At 38.2% G+C, this 18582-nt stretch overlaps 1 protein-coding gene across 1 annotated transcript in view; it reads left to right on the top strand.

Annotated features, from left to right (window-relative positions):
* The window catches only part of LOC139724896 (gamma-tubulin complex component 6-like), a 32741-nt gene extending 16588 nt beyond the window's left edge, over positions 1–16153 (top strand). Inside the window, exons 16-28 of the mRNA XM_071636020.1 lie at positions 103–218; positions 1221–3226; positions 3679–3762; positions 4377–4545; positions 5563–5704; positions 6780–6936; positions 7540–7577; positions 8184–8316; positions 9678–9732; positions 10555–10654; positions 13665–13726; positions 14891–15090; positions 16017–16153. Of these exons, the coding sequence (XP_071492121.1) occupies positions 103–218; positions 1221–3226; positions 3679–3762; positions 4377–4545; positions 5563–5704; positions 6780–6936; positions 7540–7577; positions 8184–8316; positions 9678–9732; positions 10555–10654; positions 13665–13726; positions 14891–15090; positions 16017–16114 (3360 nt within the window). The 3' untranslated portion in view covers positions 16115–16153. The remainder of the gene's footprint in view (positions 1–102; positions 219–1220; positions 3227–3678; positions 3763–4376; positions 4546–5562; positions 5705–6779; positions 6937–7539; positions 7578–8183; positions 8317–9677; positions 9733–10554; positions 10655–13664; positions 13727–14890; positions 15091–16016) is intronic.
* The last annotated feature ends 2429 nt before the right edge of the window (positions 16154–18582 follow it).

Below are 18582 nucleotides of genomic sequence, written 5' to 3'. Positions count from 1 at the left end.
CAGCACATCAATAGGGATTCATCTGTAAGAACATATTTTCATTTTAGCAGATAAACTTAAGTGCTCATGCTTTTGTCGTGTTGTTGTTTTTATACCATAAAGAGAAGAGGACAGCAGCGTGAGGATGAGAAGGAAGCAGACCGGGAGAGGATGGAAGAACTGACTAAAAGGGAGCATGCTGCTCAGGAGGTGGAGGATGAACTAGAAAGACAAGCAAAGTGAATATTATAGATCTTATCATTTTTACCTCTGCCACAGAGATTAAGATGTTGCTGGCACTGGTTTGTCTGTTTATTTGTCTGTCTCTTTGCAAAATAACTCAAAAAGTTGTGAAAGGATTTGGATGAAACTTACAGGAAAAGTTGATAATGACACAAGGATCAGATGATTACATTTTGGTAGTGATTCAGCCCAACGTGTGGATATAGGAATTTTTTTGAAGGATTCTTTATTACATGTATTGGCAAATAGGGCCAACAAATGAGGGAGTTCAAGCTGCACATACTGTGAGGTGGGCATACGTGCACTGAGCACGTGTTCGAGGTGCAGCAGTAAGGCAAGCTGAGGTAGACTACTCTTGAAAGGCTTCTTTATTATTGGGAAAAAGGGCGATTTTCAGCATGAGTGTATGAGTGGAAGTGAGCTGCTTGGTGGAGGTGTGCGCTCTCGGAGTTCTTTTCGAGTTCTTGATAAGCTCGTTTAAAAAATAAATAAATAAAAAATGGCTCTGTGATGGTGTACTCTTTGACTGCATCAGCCAATTCCGTCAACACTATAGACTTTTATTAGGGCTTTCTTTAGAAATCAGCATTGAATGAGTTGTCTGTTTTAGTTAATTTTGAATGTTTGTTTTTGTGATGTTGCAATGTATTTTGATATTTGGATGTGATTGAATAGGATCACATTTGAAAGTTTTTGCTTCACATTTCACAAATTTTTGTTCAGTATGGTGGAATCAATATGTGTGTTTCTGTTTCATTCCCTTCCACATCTTCTGTGGAGATTGCTTGTTAAAACAAAATGATGTCATCGTAGATCTGTTTCATGGCATGCAGTTGTGTTATACTTTCATGAGTTCTTCTTGTGACTGCTTTCAATTTTGGAGGAAAACCTACCTGGGCACATATTCAGTCTTGTGTGTCAATGAAGATCTCCATCAGGTGTATGCCTTAATATACACTGTTGGATCATCTCTCTTATCATCTTTTCTAACCCCACAGGGAAGAAGTGATCAAGTTCTACGCAGACTTGGCCAAGCAGGCATCCGCTAGGGAGCAGCGAGCTCTTTGGAGGATTCGCCGGAGACAGCTGGACCAGGAGCGGGAAGCTTTTCTCCAGCGAGACCAGGAGGCACTAAGCAGAGAGCTGGCAGCTCCCCCCATCCAACAATCCAACGAAGAGCTAAAGGAGCAGCAACAACAACAGCAGCAGACTGACGGCTTAGGAGATGTGAATGCAGGGCCTGAATTTGCACTTGGCACTCCAGAAGATGCTCAGCAGAGGGAAGACAAGAGCGCATCTTCATCGGTAGCACTGGAAGTCGCACCAACGATAGGAGCAAGTGATGTTGAACAAAAGGATCACATTCCCTCTTCCTCTGCAGCACAGGATGAAAGGGAGAGCACAGCGAAAAGTCATGTTGATCCAACTGTTGAGACCGAGGAAAAGGCAAAATTGCTTCCAGTGGAAACAAGTTTTGATGAAGAAGATGTCCATGATCATGATGATAAGTTGGAGCTTGGTAGTGATGCTAATGAGGACCTGGAACCAGTTCTGGCTCTCATCAGAGGTGATGAAGACACTAGTGTTGAAAAAATTAGATCTCAACCAGAGAGGAAGGTGAAAAGTAAGACTAAGAAGGGGGGCATCTCAATTGAAGATTTCCTGCCCAGACAAGAGCAGGGAGATGAAGGGGAGGATTTCATTGACTTTGATGATGAGGAACAGGCCAAAGACACCACCCTGGATGATGTCCTTCTGGAGATTGGATCTTCATTGCCGAGCAAATCTGCGGTGATGGGGGATGGGAAACCTCTACCAGGGGATTCAAACGAAGGAAATGTCTTGGACGACATCTTGGGGTCAGAGACTAACCTAGACAGGAATGGAAGTGGTGATGGTATCGTTGGCCTGCCACATCGGTCACACAGCCATGGCCACCCATCCCAGATGAGCCTGGATGCATCGGCCTCAGCAGAGTCTCTGCGTGGTCTGCCAAAGAGACAACACTCTCATGGTCACATCTCAGACACATCTCATGGGATTAGTGGTGACAATCTTGCCTCACTTGGAAAGGCAGGTGATAGCAGTGCCATCCCTGTCCAAGGGCTTCCGCAGAGACCCCATGTCCATGGCCATGTGTCAGACTCCAGCCTGCAAATGCACGGATCCTTCCCTGAAGGACACTCTGAGGACCTTGGCAGAGTGGAAGGAGTCCCCCACCTCAAACGCCAGATGGGTGAGCAAGTGTCAAGTACATCATTAGCCAGGGAGGATCAGAATCAGGGACGCCCACAGGACTTGGATTATGGCAGCACAGAGGGTCTTCCCCACCGATCCCATGAGCATGGCCATCCATCTCAGTCATCCATTCAAGATTTGGGACACTTGGAGAGTAGACAAGAGGACCAGTCTAAGGATGTCTCTGAGCAGCCCCTCCACAGACTTGCCTCTGTCTCCTCACTGGGAGTCAGTGAGGACACCAGCAGTGATGCTGTGGACTCTCAGAGAATCGCAGGGATTCCGCATCGTCCTCACATTCATGGACATTCATCCGATTCTACCATTCAGAGCATCATCAGTGGAGGAGGGATTGCTGCAGAGAACACAAAAGCACCTGAAGACTCTGGCTATGACACTCATGCCACAGCTCAAGCTTCCATTTCAGAGGAAGAGAGTGTTCCAGGATTGCCGCACCGGCCGGTCCTCAAGAGGGCTGATGCAGCCCTCTCTCATGGAAAGACTCTGGACCAGGATGAAGGGAAAGAGCATAGCAAGGGCATTGTAGGGATACCTCAACGCTCCCATGTCCATGGTCATGCCTCTGATTCATCACTGGGTGACGTGATATACCCATCTCAGTCAGGTGGTGGAGACGGGGGACTGCCTGCCATCAGGGAGGAGAGGAGAACTGTGGTTGCCATGGTGAAGCAAGGACACCATTCAGACTCTACTGTGCAGAAGCTTCTGTACCCTATTCAGACGAGCAAGGATGAGAAAGAGGAAGGTATTGTTGGCAAAGGAGTTCTTGTCATGCTCATTAAGAGTTATGCCTTCACCCTTTGAATCACAAGTCAATTCAAAACATTACATTGTCAGCGATATTGCTTTTTTGTTAATTTCTACTTTGATGGACTCAATCAGTCAAAGTTTTTTTGTTACGTGACACAGATAGTGTGTAACATGGAACATTGATACCGACCTTTTCTGAAATAGATAAAAAGGAAATCTGGTCATGTATGCACAGAAGAGTCTCAAGTCAATTATAGTACTGCATGGTGTGTTAACTTGCAAAAACTAGTGGTATTGGATAACTCAATGTGTTCACCAGTTGTTACGTGATCTCTAGAATGTGTGCGTCATGTCTCATGTTTGCACTCTCTCCTTCCTTGCCAAATACTGTAGTTTTCCAAAATGTATTCTTCTCACTGACGACCATTTCCAATGTTTTGTCAGCAGTGGAAATGGAAGCTGTTGAATTGCCTATCACTGTTTGGGCAGACCAAGGCAGGGAAACAGTAGAATTCAACTTCAATATGTTTGGTAAGTCATTGCCGTGTACTAACCACTGTTTGTGCTTCTCCAGTTTCAATATTCAGGAAAGTAATCAAACATAACTGAGGTGATAAAACACAGCTGAAACATGCATGGCAACGATATGTAATAAAGTTTTGTCTCTCCAGAAAGTGAGAAAAATGTTCTATTATCCTCATTTAGAGAATTTGGACCGTATTAAATTTTGTTTCTGTGACATAGTACCCAGTTCGTCATTATTAGCCTGTGTCATGTTTTTGTTTCTTTGCAATGGTCAAGACTTCCTGATAATATATAATTCATATCTCTGTGTAAACATAGCAGAGAAAAAAAATCAATGTTTATAGCTGTAACTTCTCTTTTCTGATGATATTTATATTTTTTAATGCTTTGTGTGATAGAAATGAGAATAGTTTTAAACAAAGGATGATAGTGATTATTCTTTGAATAGATGGCATTCACTATAGTTTTGTTTTTCAAAGATGATGATTATCCATTATGCAGAATAAGTACATGAACCATGTTCGTAACTTTTCCCAGCTGATTAACAGTGCTGTTTCCCACCGTCCATGCGTTGGTATCATTAACTCAGTCAACTTGTCTCGTTTTTCATACTTACTCAGAGGGATTACCTGACACAGACCTCCTGGGACGGACTGGCTACACGCCCCTCAAGTCAGAGATAGGTGACTATGGAGTTCAGAGCTCGGATAGCGACAGCATCGAGGCCACTGATGTTTTGCCATTACCCATTATCATCAAGAGATCTATCACAGCTCCTCTTAGGGCCCAGTGAGTCTCTTTTACCTCTTCTTTTTCACATGATGTCTTGTTCTCGTACTATTGTATGAGTTATTGACATGTCTGAAACCAGCATAAAAAGCACACATATGTGACTTGTCACTATGTTACCCTGGTAATGTCACCACTGCAAAGGCCAAGAAGACTTTGATGTAAGCTGGGAAATGAGGCTGAAAAATAAAAGTCATGTATTAAATTTTTGTTCAAAAATAAGATTCATAACATATTAAATGCTTCTTGCCCTGACTTTCAAATCTAAAAATCTTTTGAAGTAATAAATCAAAGAAAGGGAAACTGACCAGAAATAAAAGAATAATTTATTATTGAAAAAATTAGCAAACAAAATGGGATTTAGAATCCCATTTTCTTTGTTATTTTTTTTAAACAAATAAATCTTTTGAAGCGTGAACATTTTCTATTTCAAGGATACGTGTATTAAACAATATTGTTTTTAAGTGGTCTTTGATGCTTGATCACATAGACCTCTGTACACTTGACTACATCAAGACTCCAAAGCCAAGTTTCTCAAATCTGTTTTTTCTGCTTTTGTGATGGGATTTTAAGCCATTTTTTTTTTAATGATGAGTAAAGTATAAAAGACAGATACATGTAAGGAGAATAATAGAACAATATTTATTGCATTACTAGGTATGAAATTTTGTTACTCTTAGGATGCATGTTACAGTATTGTCAAAAAGTGATACATGTATGTGGTACTCTATAGCAAAAACCTTTGTATACTTGACTACACCTAGGCTTCAAAAGACAATTTTTTCAATGATGCATTTATCTGCTTCTGTGATAGGATTTTAACCCATTTTTGTTTTTTGTTTTTATGATTTGTAAAGTAGGGACAGATACTCGAGTACATAGTAGGAGAATGATGCATAATAAAGAGTTCTGAATAATGATTATCTACTGTATGTGTATTGGGTATTATTAATCTGTAAGTATAAAGTGAACATTACTTCATTGTTTGCATGCTTGATTATGTTTTGTATCAAACAGGGTGTGGCTAGTGAATCAAAGCATCCTGGACTATTTCCTGGTAGAGCTGAGGATAGACAAACATTTTGTGGCCCTGCGTAGGTTTCTCTTTCTGCAGGATGGGGAGTTTGGCCAGGCTCTGTGCGATCAGATCTTTGACAAGGTAGGCGAGCTCCTCGGAGCTCTAAACGTAGAAGGTCGTTTGGTCTCACCTCCTGTATGCACTGTCATTCACATGCAACAAAAAACTACTATTTTTCATATGGTAGTTACAGGTATGAGCTTTTCTTATACCTACTTCTCATTTTACACTGAAGAATGCATTTAGTTCTGGGACAGATGTGCATCAGGTTTTAGCGTACACTAACGATCATAGTCATTTATCCATCTGTCTATCTGTTTGTCTATCTTTTTGTCTATCTATTATCTATACACCTTATATATATCTGTTTGTCTGTCCATCCATCCACGTGCATTTTTGCCGTATGTATATAACTGTAACGTACTGTATACGCTATAATTTTCGCGTACATAAATTTTCGCGAATTGTCGCTGTCACACATTTTGGCGAGTGGTTAAATTTGCGATTGGGGGACCAGAGAAAATATGAAGTGGCGAAGAAAGTGTGAATTTTCAACTTACTAGCAAATAAGAATGATACTAGTTATACACTGCATGAAAAAAACTTACCAAACTCTGCGAACTAGTAAGTTAGAATTCAACATTTTTGAAGTGGTTAAGTCCATCGCGCTAGATTTCTGACGAGTAGTCCCCTTGCGATAATGGATTGGCTCTCTACAGTATTCGTAAGTAGACGTGGACGTGTGTAAACAAGCTTAGCCAGTATGGTCTGTTCGGTAAGCCGTGACATGGTATACTAGTACCAAGGAGCTTCGTATCATCAAGGCAAGGGATTCATTTTGGAAGGTAATGTTTTCGCGTGTTGTTAATTTCGCGAATAGCTCCCGACTTGCGAAATTCGCGAAAATAAAACCCCCGCGAAATATATAGCGTATACAGTATTATTGTATCGTGCCTTGTATGAGAAACGCTGTATCTATTCTTTTAATAGGCAATTACAACTACTCTAAAGGACTACTGGTTTTTGTCCTTACATGTTTTTTTTTGTTTTTCTTTAGACTTACCAATATAGGAACAACAAGAATATACCAAGTTAATTCTTGTGAAAGGAACAGTCCCTTTTACTAGTTTATGAGGATCTGGTGTTTTCTCTACAGCTGGCCCATTGTGTGCACCTTCAAGAGCTACTGTCTCCAATTACCCTGAACCAGATCTTATCCAGGGCCATACAGCTCTCAGCCAGCTCCAACTCAGAGCTGAAAGACAATCTCAGCTTTGCCCTCAAGTGGCATCCAATGGTCTACAAACCCAATGGTGGGTAACCATGGCGTTGGGATATACAATGTATCATATTGATTTGTGCACTTCTAAACCCTCATTTCTAGGAAAGTATTTGTAGCCACTTACTTCCAATTGAATATCCCTCTTGGTATTTTACAGCTGAATGTTTAACTCATTTGGTAGGGGATTAAATTGTGTCATGTTTTTCATGAATAACACTTCCTCAGAGGCAACAGGTTTGCACATTGCTTTCAAAATTGGCAACACTGTATTTACATGATAATACAGGAATTTGTTTCGTACCTAAAATTAAAAAAAAATAAAAAAAATAAGATGCTGTCAGATTTCCTTGGCTCTGCTCTATGACATTATGCAGCAATGGGAAAAAAAGGACAAATAATAAAGCTGACATGTAGATAAACTTCATTTTAGAGGTTTTAATAGTAAAGTTTAAGTAACTCCAGATACACAGATGTAGTAGTCCATTTTTATTTACTATAAAGAAAAACTAGCGATAAAAAGTGGTATGTATTTTGCAGTTGTGTTATTTTTTTGTCAGTAATGCAAAACCAACCGCAGTCCTGTAGTACCTATTTCCTATAGCAGTCCATATATTTTCTCTCTTTCTTTACACAGCTATTGATACACTGGACTGTCTTGAACTCCGTTACCATGTGAGTATATCAGGACAATACAACAAGATACTGATAAATGTGCTGTATCTAAAATGCTGGAAGGATGTATCTTTTTTCTTTTTTTTTCATGGCACAAGGTATGCTCTGAATATTGTAAAGCATGAAATGAATATTGGTATTGTTTGAAGGGTTGGATTATAAGAAGAAAAATATTTCAGCCCGTCATTATTTCAAGTCAATATGTGATGAAGGTAGCTAGGGTGCATAATTATACATTGCAAAATCAGAAGAAAAAAAATATCAGGGATATGTTTGATAAAATATCAGACTGCAATTAAATCCTGAAAAGGAAAATGACTCAATAAAAGTTGAAACAAAACATGCAGACAATGCTGCCCTCAATATGGCTGTGATACGTATCATCATATTTTTGAATGAAATATGTGCTTTTATCGCCTTTACGTTAATAATGATAGTTTTTTTTTTTTTTTAATATACTAACTTCTTTGTGACATTATACTGTTATTAAGAAATCTTCCAAATAACTGTAAGGTGCTGTACTTAAGATAGATCATTCATTAAAATATAAAACTTGAAGTTCAGCAAGTAATGTGGTCACAATCTTCTACCGCTTTCAATTCACAGGTGGAGTGGCCAAACAACATAGTAATCACAGACACCTGTCTGTCCAAATACAACAAGGTCTTCTCATTCCTGCTCCAACTCAAGCGTACTGGTTGGGTCCTGCGGGATATTCATCACCAGCTCAAGATCAGCGGTAGGCTCCCTGTCCTCATTATCTGCACTCTCTCCCGCCCCATCCTCCTCCATTTACCTCTGAAGGATCGCCACAATGTGGATCCTGTCCTAGATGTCTTTGAATTTTTTTTTTTTTTTTAATGTTTCTGATACCCGCAGCTGCCATATTTTCCTTAGGACAATATGTTCATATCCTCTGCTCTCCTGCCTCCTCTTTCTCATATTTCTGCTATTGTCATAGTAATAGTTCTTCTACATTTATTGAAGTAGACTGTGTCAATTTGAAATTGTAGCAGAAGTCTTCCTTGTGTGTATTTTTGATTGTAGCTCCCTTCAACCTAGCCTTATGTGGCCTTTCACATCTTGTTTTTCCTCTCATAAAGCCTTATTTTTACCCTTATTTCTTCCAAATCACAAGCATGTTGCTGACAAATTTCACCTCAAGAGAATCCTTAATCGCATGATTAGTATCTAGATTCTTGAAAGTTCCCACAATACACCATTATGATACCAGTTGATTCACTGACATTTCTTGCTTGTTAGAATGTGTGCTGAAATGTAAATCTTATTTTTGTTCACTTCTTTGTGTAGGTATTTTTGTATAAGAATTTCGAGGAGTGCATATGATACCAGTTGATTCACTGACATTTCTTGCTTGTTAGAATGTGTACTGAAATGTAAACATTATTTTTGTTCACTTCTTTGTGTAGATATTTTTGTATAAGAATTTCGAGGAGTGCATATGATACCAGTTGATTCACTAACATTTCTTGCTTGTTAAAATGTGTACTGAAATGTAAATCTTTTTTTTGTTCACTTCTTTGTGTAGATATTTTTGTTAAGAATTTCGAGGGGTGCATATGATACCAGTTGATTCACTGACATTTCTTGCTTGTTAGAATGTGTACTGAAATGTAAATATTATTTTTGTTCACTTCTTTGTGTAGATATTTTTGTATAAGAATTTCGAGGAGTGCATATGATACCAGTTGATTCACTGACATTTCTTGCTTGTTAAAATGTGTACTGAAATGTGAATCTTACTTTTGTTCACTTCTTTGTGTAGGTATTTTTGTATAAGAATTTCGAGGAGTGCATATGATACCAGTTGATTCACTGACATTTCTTGCTTGTTAAAATGTGTACTGAAATGTAAATCTTATTTTTGTTCACTTCTTTGTGTAGGCATTTTTGTATAAGAATTTCGAGGAGTGCATATGATACCAGTTGATTCGCTGAGTCGCAATTCGTACTGAAATGTAAATTTTATTTTTGTTCACTTTTCTATGCAGGTATTTCTGTATAAAAAATTTCAAGGAGTGCATGCTATGATAGGATTTCACCTTGAAATTGATTTCATGTCTTCCTGTCTCTTTACAGCCATGATTCACAAAGCAGGTAGCTCCCCACAATACCACCAGTTACAGCTGTTCAGGTAAAGTGATTCACATTTATATCTCTTTGCTCTCTTTCATATGCATTACTGTGAAGTTTAGAAATGACATACTGTATGCCCCATATATGTTTCACGGGGGTTTTACTTGTCATAAATTTCACAAGTCTGGAGTAGTTCAAGAATTTCACAACGCACTAAAATATCAACTCTGATCATGACATATTAAAGTGAGATGTGCACGTGTACATTTCTCCGTCCATTGTTGTACTCCTTGATCGCACATTTAACCACTTGTGAAATTGTCAGCCAGTCCCAATTTAAGAAAAATTAGACTCACTGAATGTATGGCATATACAGTATATGGCATTAATACTAAGGACATATTCAAGATCTTTACATGAGAATAATCTTCAGCCTGAGATAGTGTATACATGTACTTGAGTTTCTGTCTTGCATACACAAGTACTCTCCATCAAAGCTGAATGACCACCCAGAAAAGTATCGTATGCAGGAAATAGTATTTCGCCCAAATGGTAATGATGGTATTAACTGTTGCACTTGAAGGTGTAGATTAGATTGATTTATCTGGTTGTTTATTTGCCATCCTGAAGTGTATTATTGAAGACTCATATTTGTGTTCATGCTATTCATCGGCTGCAAATGAGTGTTTAATATCATGTTTGTTTACATAAAAGTCTGCATGCTCTTTTATGGAGACATGGTATTATTGAATAATAGAAGTCATGCTCATAGGGGTTAGTGTGGCCAAATTCTAAAAGCATATTGTTTTAAATGTATGTTGCTGGTCATTTGAGAGGTTAAATAAGAGATGCCTGGTGTCTCTGTTTCATCTGGCTTTAGGCATGAGATGCAGCACTTCGTGAATGTGATGCAGGGCTACGTGGTCAACCAAGTCATCCATGTCAGCTGGGAGGAGTTTCAGAAGGACCTCAAGGACAATGTGAGTAGCAGTGAAACAAGCGCTTTATGGTCCTGTTATCAGGGAAGTGAAGTGGCTTAGTCGGTAACGCATCTGCCTTTGCAATCAAATGCCTCTAGTTCAATTCTCATTGTGTGTAGCTGAACAGTGCTGTGTGTGACCTTGCCATCCATTGTAGTAAGATGCATAAACACTCTGTCCATTTAATAGACAGTACATGAAAGTTTGTTTTTTTTTCCATGAATTGGGAGCAGTGATTTAAAAAATGTCTGAGTTATCATATTTGCCAAATGGTGAGCTTAATTCTTAAAATCTTGTCTCAGTATATGGATGTACATACATGTGAGAGTGTTATTTGAGATTTAAATGGGGAAAATGCCTTGCCCATGGGTTTCAATTGGGGGAATTCATTAAAGATATCACAAGTTCATTGTCCATGAGAAAAGTTTGTTGACCATGTGACAAGTTCATTGACCATGCTGGAGGTTCACTGTCTGCAAAACACTAATTAGCTTTTATTGTAAACAACTTGCACCCCAGACCCATCAAAGTGTGATGTCATAGCCATTCATCACCTTGGAAACTGGTTCTAAACAGCTGCACCTGGCCATGAAATATTCTAGCTATTGTTGCTAACCATGCTCCCACCTGGTTCCAACTGAAGTTATAACAAAAGACTCTGACATTGTTATGGTCTGTTCAACAGATATTCATGCAAATGTCACCTGCTGAGTATACACCTGTCATTTGTTGACTTTAGTTCCCTACCTTACATAAAAGACTTTTAATTCAGAACACTTGTTTACCTCATAACTTTCAGTGTTCATTTCAAATGTTCAGTTTGGAATAAGAATGCTGCCATTCAAAAAACAAAGAACAAAACAGAACAAAAGAGCTGGGTGCACACCTGCTCATTGTTAATTTCAAATTCCTCAATTTGTATAACACAATAGAATTCAATTCAGAACACCTGCTGACTGCATACTATTCATTGTTCATTTCAAACATTAAGGCTGGAATACAATGCTACCATTCAAAACAACAGCTGGATGCACATGTTCATTCCGAAATTATTACCAGGATCTAACAATACACTTGTTTATGATAGGTGCTGTGGCACACCTGTTCATAGTTTATGCCCCTTTTTGTAGCCACCATTGGTGATGGCACTGAGAGATACTTATTTCATGCCATAGCTTTAAAATCAGGCCAACATACTAGAGTTCAATGGATACTCTTACAAGAGACTTTCACTCATAATACACATTCATGAGAGACTTCATGAAATGGATTTTACTTCACTTTTAAAGTCTGTATGAATGACTGGCTATTGTGAGATTTATGTCAAGACTTTTTTGTGATGATTTCATAAAACGGATCCCAGGACTTTATTTTGCAAGATGACAGATACACCACTGAATAAGAAACATGCTGATAGACTCATGTCACAAGACAACTATTTTCATCTCAACGATTCCTACCAACTCCAAACAAAGACAACATTGTGCAATGTTTTGCTGTTTGATGCTCTCATGACATACTCAGTACACCGTATCACTCAATGCAATCAATGTATTGTTAAACACAGAGTGATGTATCGCTGGCACCTACAGGTTGTACATGCCCCTAGTTGCGACCACAGCATACATGATATTAAAGCTAGTCTTAAATACCTACTTTACAGTGGCAAATCCAGGCAGGGATGCACCCGGCACCCCCCGTTAAAACAAAAGAAATAAAAAGAAAAAATTGGGGGTGGGGTGCGTGCCCCCCCCCCCTTAAATTTTTTGAAGGTGGCCCCTCTTTATGGAATTCCTGGATCTGCCTCTGCTTTATGTGTGTGTAGTGGCCAATTTTTTGCTATTGACATTACAGTGGACCCGATGATTTAGAATCATGGCGTACTGCACCTATTCGTAGTACAGTGCACTCCCGTTACAACGAACACGGTTATAACGAAGTAAAACTTCTGGTCCCAAAATTATCGCCATTAAAGTCTATGGTACAAAATTCGCTTATAACGAACACGGTTATAGCGAAATTTTTGTTATAATGAAGTCTTTTCCGAGCGCCCTGACAAAGAAAAACAAAAAAATGTGCTCCGTTATAACGAAATGAGGATCGCTTTCGAAAATACGTAGCGGAACAAGCATTTGTAGAGTCTCTGCATGGGCGAACGCGTCACATCACTGTGTGTTCGCTTGGTGTGTCACGCACAGTTTCCGAGGGGAACTTGTGTTTAATATTGTAATACAATAATCTGAAATTGAATAACTATTTGTTCTATTGTTGACGTAGCTTTCCTGTGTATGACGAGTATTCAACATACCGAATTTGATATATGCGTGGCTTCCTTGTTTTCGTTATACATTGTATTTGTTCGGTTATAACGAAATTTTGTTATAACGAAAGAAAACTACCAGTCCCGAGCATTTCGTTATAATGGGAGTGCACTGTATTAAAATGCACACAAGGACAAAAATCATGGATGGAGTTTATGTGCTGAATAGATTCTGTGAGTGCGATGGATTATTTTGGGGTTATCTCTATATAGAAATTATGACCATGCTGTAGATATTTCATTGGCTTGTGCATTTTGAGCATGAATACAAATTGTAGTTACCGTAAAGCAAGAAAGTTTGGGGAATTTCCACTGACATCCAATGATTTTCAGTGTAGATACAAAATTTTTCGTGCATTTTAAACTTGGCAAATCTTGGCTGTTACAAAATTCATGAAATAAAAAGGCATGGGAAAATTTCTGGTCTTACAGAAACAAAAGATTTCCTCAGCCCTGCAGTCCTCTTTGAACCGCAAATTATGTACTCTGCACAGTTCTGTACACAAGTCAGAAAAAACACACAGCAAGGACATTTTCTGCTTGGAATATTCTGTTGATGCGTGCTGACTTACTTTTGATATAACCCAAAGACAACTTCAATCGTCTTTTAGCCATGGAAATAATGACATATTGTATCAGAATCTTCTGTAAATGTTATTTTGACTTGATTCAATTTGGTTTCTATCACAGGTTCATAATCTTGATGATCTGAGGGAGAAGCATGCTCTCTACTTAAACAAGGCAATCTTGAGGTAGGCTGGAAATGAATGTCTGGGCTGTAGAAATTTATCTTCATTATTAATGCCAATCTAGCAATGACAGTAGTAGTCATAAGCATTTATGTATTTCTTGTTTTTCTCGTATTGCTTGTTTTCACTTCCTGGAAAGGGTGCAATATGAACATCATGTTGACTTTCAATTATAGAATAAAATAAGATAGGAATGATATTTGATTAACCTATCAAAGATAAAGATGAGCAGCTGTATGCATGTTTTCTGATTAATGGATTTAGATGTGTTTTTAAAGGTAAACATTCTTTTCATGATTATCAGTGTTTTTCATTATGACCAGGTACCATATTTAATGAGATTGTACGTTCTACATAGTAATTTCCGAACTATTACAAGGTGAATGTGCAGCAGTGTGAAATATATGAAAAAAACAAAACAACAACAACATTGCAACTATACAGTATAATATTCCAGATGTCTAATACATGAAGTTAGACTCTTCTACAGCTACAAATCATTCTCTTTGTAGGGCATTATAAAACTTTCCAGTGCAAGATGTGAAAAGGAAATTGGCCATGATGTACTGTATTGTGAACAACAGGCCCTTAGTTTCTGGAAGTTGCATTTATGACATTGCTTTCTGCTGTATCAACACCTATGTTTGCAGTGAGAGTATATAAATTTCTTTATCTTTAATACCTCAAATGAAATGTACCTGTTCTCACATGTAAAAGGGAATCAGGGATTAAAGAAGACTTTACCGTTCAAATTCTAGAAAGTAATCAGCCATCTTCTCATGAACCAGTGAAAACTGTTTGAAATTTGTCATCCTCAAAGCGTGTCTCAAATTGTAGGTCAAGCAGTCATGTGGTGTGGCAGTGATTAACTATTTTGTTTTGTTCGGATTGTGCTCCTATTCTTTTGAGTACCTTAGTGTCTCTCTGACTGGTCGCAATTACATTTTATGCGTATTGTTTAATGAGTCCAACCACAGCTGCATTGTAACAACAATATGTGTGCACACATGGCAGCATAAGTTTTGTTGCTTTAACTCCCTTTACTTTGATCCTAATATACATTCAGGCTGATCTTCGATTGAAGTGATGTCAAACAAGTCATTGTTATCTCATAATTGTTGCCATGGTCACTGTCGCTGTCATTGTCCTCTCCATCTTCCTTGACAGATGCCTCCTGAACAAGAAGGCAGCTCCAGTGATGAAGATCATTTGTGACATTCTGAGCCTTGTGCTCAAGGTACGCACCCAGCTCACCTCGTCTTCCTGGGCCTGGGATGCCTCCGCAGCTCAGGTCATCCACCCCTGCTTCCGCAACATCAAGAAGTCCTACATGGCGTTCAAGGAGTACTCGGGCTTCCTCTACAAAGGTGGGTATTGTAATGCGAGTAACCGTAACATGCTCTTGCTTCAGTAGCCATAATTTGCCAAGCTATACATGCATTCAGTGAATCCAGGGACTTAGTGCAGTAAACCATCTCCCTGTAATGTAAAAACAGTGGGACAGACCTACAGGCCATTATGATATGGTAGGGTGTGGGAAGATTACATAATCCTTCTTTGTTGACATTTTTAAGACATCCATAGATGCCGATCAATAAACCGAGCATCATACATTGTATTTGTTAAATTAGATTATGAAAACACTGCATTGACTAGGTTTGAAATTTGTACAGGTGAAAACAATGATGTATGGCAAAGTACTTTATAGAGTGCATTATATCTGGTCCATGAAGGTGTAGCAGTGTGCAGAGACTCAGACAAACACACTGACATCCTTTCAGATTCCAATTTGCCTTGCTATGTAAAGAACAAAATAATGAAAAAAATATTAAGAACAACAGAATGCTACGTTTTGATTTAAAAAATAAAACAACAATAGGCATGCGGTAACACCTCTGATTAAGTACTCATTCAGGGCAGTATTGCAGGTACAATGTATATAAATGCTGCATATGTACTGTAGAGCAAAATATTTTGGTTGCATGATTTCTTTTTTTTTTGCGAATTGGAGCTGATGGCCATTTTTGGCGGCATGCAATAATCATGTGTTGCCTCTGGGATTTAATGTATATAATGTAGACAAGAACTTTTTGGGTGCATTTTAATTTTATGAATCTTGGCTCTCACAAAATTCACAAAATTAAAATGCACACGAGCATTTTTGGTTTTACAGTATTTGATACATGCTCATGCATTTCTATTAAAAAGCATGAGGGGAGATTTAAGCACAGTTCAATACGCTGAGCCTGAGCTGAATTTACTTTATTGTTTCTTTGCGTGTTCTCTTTCCCAGTTGTTGCCAAGTTGGTAACCAGGGGATACCAACCTCACCTGGAGGAATTCATGCTGAGGCTGAACTTCAACAATTACTACCAGGAGCACAAGTCGTGACCAAAAGGAGGCAGGCCGCTTGATGGAAATTAAGATGGGAATGGGGTCGAGGTCGTGGATGAGCCATTGTCATGACTGTGTTAGTGAAAATCGGAAGGGAATTAGTGGCCGAGGAAATTTTGTCAATTAAATCGTGTTTAGAAGATCATGGCTTGCAAACATGCTTGCAGCCATATTGGCCCATTTTGGTGAAAGCTTCTGACTATAAATGGTTTGTTGCGCAGTGTGCATTTTAAGATCTGTGCATGCCACACCTACTTGAATCTGCTCTCCTCAATTCACATTTAAGCCTTCGAACAATAACGTGATCTGCTTTGTCAGTGTTTCGTGTGGAAATGCTTTGTGACAACCTAATATCATTCACGAGCTCTTAACAGTCGGATATCTATGAAATTGAAATTATCTTGCAGTACTTGCTCATGCAGTGTCTGTCAAACTTTAATATATATCCTGTTGTTGACTAAAAGGCCAAAAATTTGCATGTATGTTAAAGAGAATTTCATTTTTACTAGCTGTATTGTTTGTCAAAGTACTTTGTGTGTTTTGGGCAAATGTCCATTTCAGTGTATTTTGTAACTGATGACATAAACCCAACTTTAGAACAGATAAGTCACAGAATAGGTTATCTATTACATTACACCAGACTACATTATTTACTTTCACCTTGACTAGTTGGAATGCCAGTGATCATCATTTCCAAATTTCTGTATCGAGAAAAACCAACTGAAGTGATTTGTCAGATGTAATAGGTATAGATCATAACATATCGCTCAGGATTGGTAGGTGTGAATGCACTGTAGTGTAATGTTTGAATATTGCTAACGCTTTTTTAAGTGTGACATTAGCGAGCTTTAGATTTGCGACATGAACGCTAAGACGACGCAGCCTCCCGGCTTGGACGATGGAAACGGCTGTCTCGCGCATGTGAAGAACACAATTTCTTGCGTAATTAGTATCGTCTTAGCATTCGCGCTGCAGATCTAAAGCTTGCTATTGTCTCTGAAGCTTACCTCTTGGTTAAAGTAAAAAAAAAAAAAAATGCAATCCATGTGTTTAGTGTTTGAACAGCTCTACAAGCTTTTCAGCAAATGTCAGTGTTGGATTGTAAGAAACGTACCTTACCAATACATCAGATGTAGTTTATGCTGTGCGCTCACAGACACCTTTACGAATACAAAGAGAAGGATATAGAATATAGAGGTTTTCAAATCTCACAGATCAATCAGCTGGATGATAAGTCTGTGGATATTTCACAGCCTTGTTTGAAACAGGTTAATTTTGATTCTTGTACATACAGCTGTTGTGCATGGTTTCTAGACATTTGTCTAACGTGTATTCCTATTGTCTGTCACAGTTATTTCTTTGCGATCCCAGGCTGTATAGTTTTAGTCAAAGACAGCAATGGCTTTGCAAATACAAAGGTTGTATTTTGATTTTTTTTTTTGTTTTTTTTCAGCTTTCTGAACACAAACTTTCAATATATGGCATAGAAAATAGCAAACAAGAGAGAAAGCTGTGAATTCAAACCATGATTGTGAGGATGTACCTGGGATTGTACATGAAATCATTCAATATTTAGTTTTACATACATGTGTAGCTACAACACCGAATAGTATTTGTTGTACTCGTTTAAAGGATCTGTTGGTAGAGTACTCAGCAAAAAAAAAAAAAATTCTTATTAGTGATCAATGTTGTGGAACTTCACTTAATTTCAAAATAATATCCTGTCTGCTTCGCGCAGTAATCAGGGAGGCATTTCATGAAGCGTTTTGTCCTAACTTTTTTTTTTGGACAAACTGTTACAAGCTACTGAAATCCTTGTACATGTATCTGATTGGCTGAGAGCAAACTTGTTGGACAAAATGCTTCATGAAATGCCCCCAGAAGATTTTTAACAAGACTCATTCCAATATGTCATGTGAAAATGTCTAGGTCAGCTTGACGGTGTTGAAATAAGAATATACATGTACAACGTACAGTGTATTTGAGAGTGTTACATGTGTATATGCCTTTACAATACATTCATGTGTTGTCATAGATTGTTTGAGAGAGATAAAAAAAGATCAAAAATGGACAAAAAAAAAAAGAGGTGTCTAATCTTTTCTCAAGCTACTAGAGTTTTATTTACAATGCTGGTGAGGAGTGGCCCTTTATTAAAAAGTCAGTTTTCATGTCAATAAAGTTAAACAGAAAATGTATATGAGCAAAACTTTTCATACTGTAAGCATGGCGACTTTTGTGATGTAAAGTTATAGAACATGAATGTATGTGAGTACATTCATATTTATTTTGAATAAAACTTTGAATGCAGAAATTATTTAGGTCATCAACTTTGTATTTGTTTCAAATGTATGTATATATCCTGTATTTGTTCAAAATGTACATATATACATTTATTCTGTTCTGGGGCATTTACAATGCATATCCATATTGTATCAAGACTAAAATTATTTTCCCTGTAGTCAGCT

Source organism: Diadema antillarum, unplaced genomic scaffold (assembly GCF_040938485.1).
Source record: "Diadema antillarum isolate AM-2024a unplaced genomic scaffold, OU_Dant_1.0 seq00000002_RagTag, whole genome shotgun sequence".
Lineage (NCBI taxonomy): Eukaryota > Metazoa > Echinodermata > Echinoidea > Diadematoida > Diadematidae > Diadema > Diadema antillarum.
The sequence above is the reverse complement of the archived record's forward strand: the minus strand, read 5'-3'. Positions and strand labels throughout refer to the sequence as shown.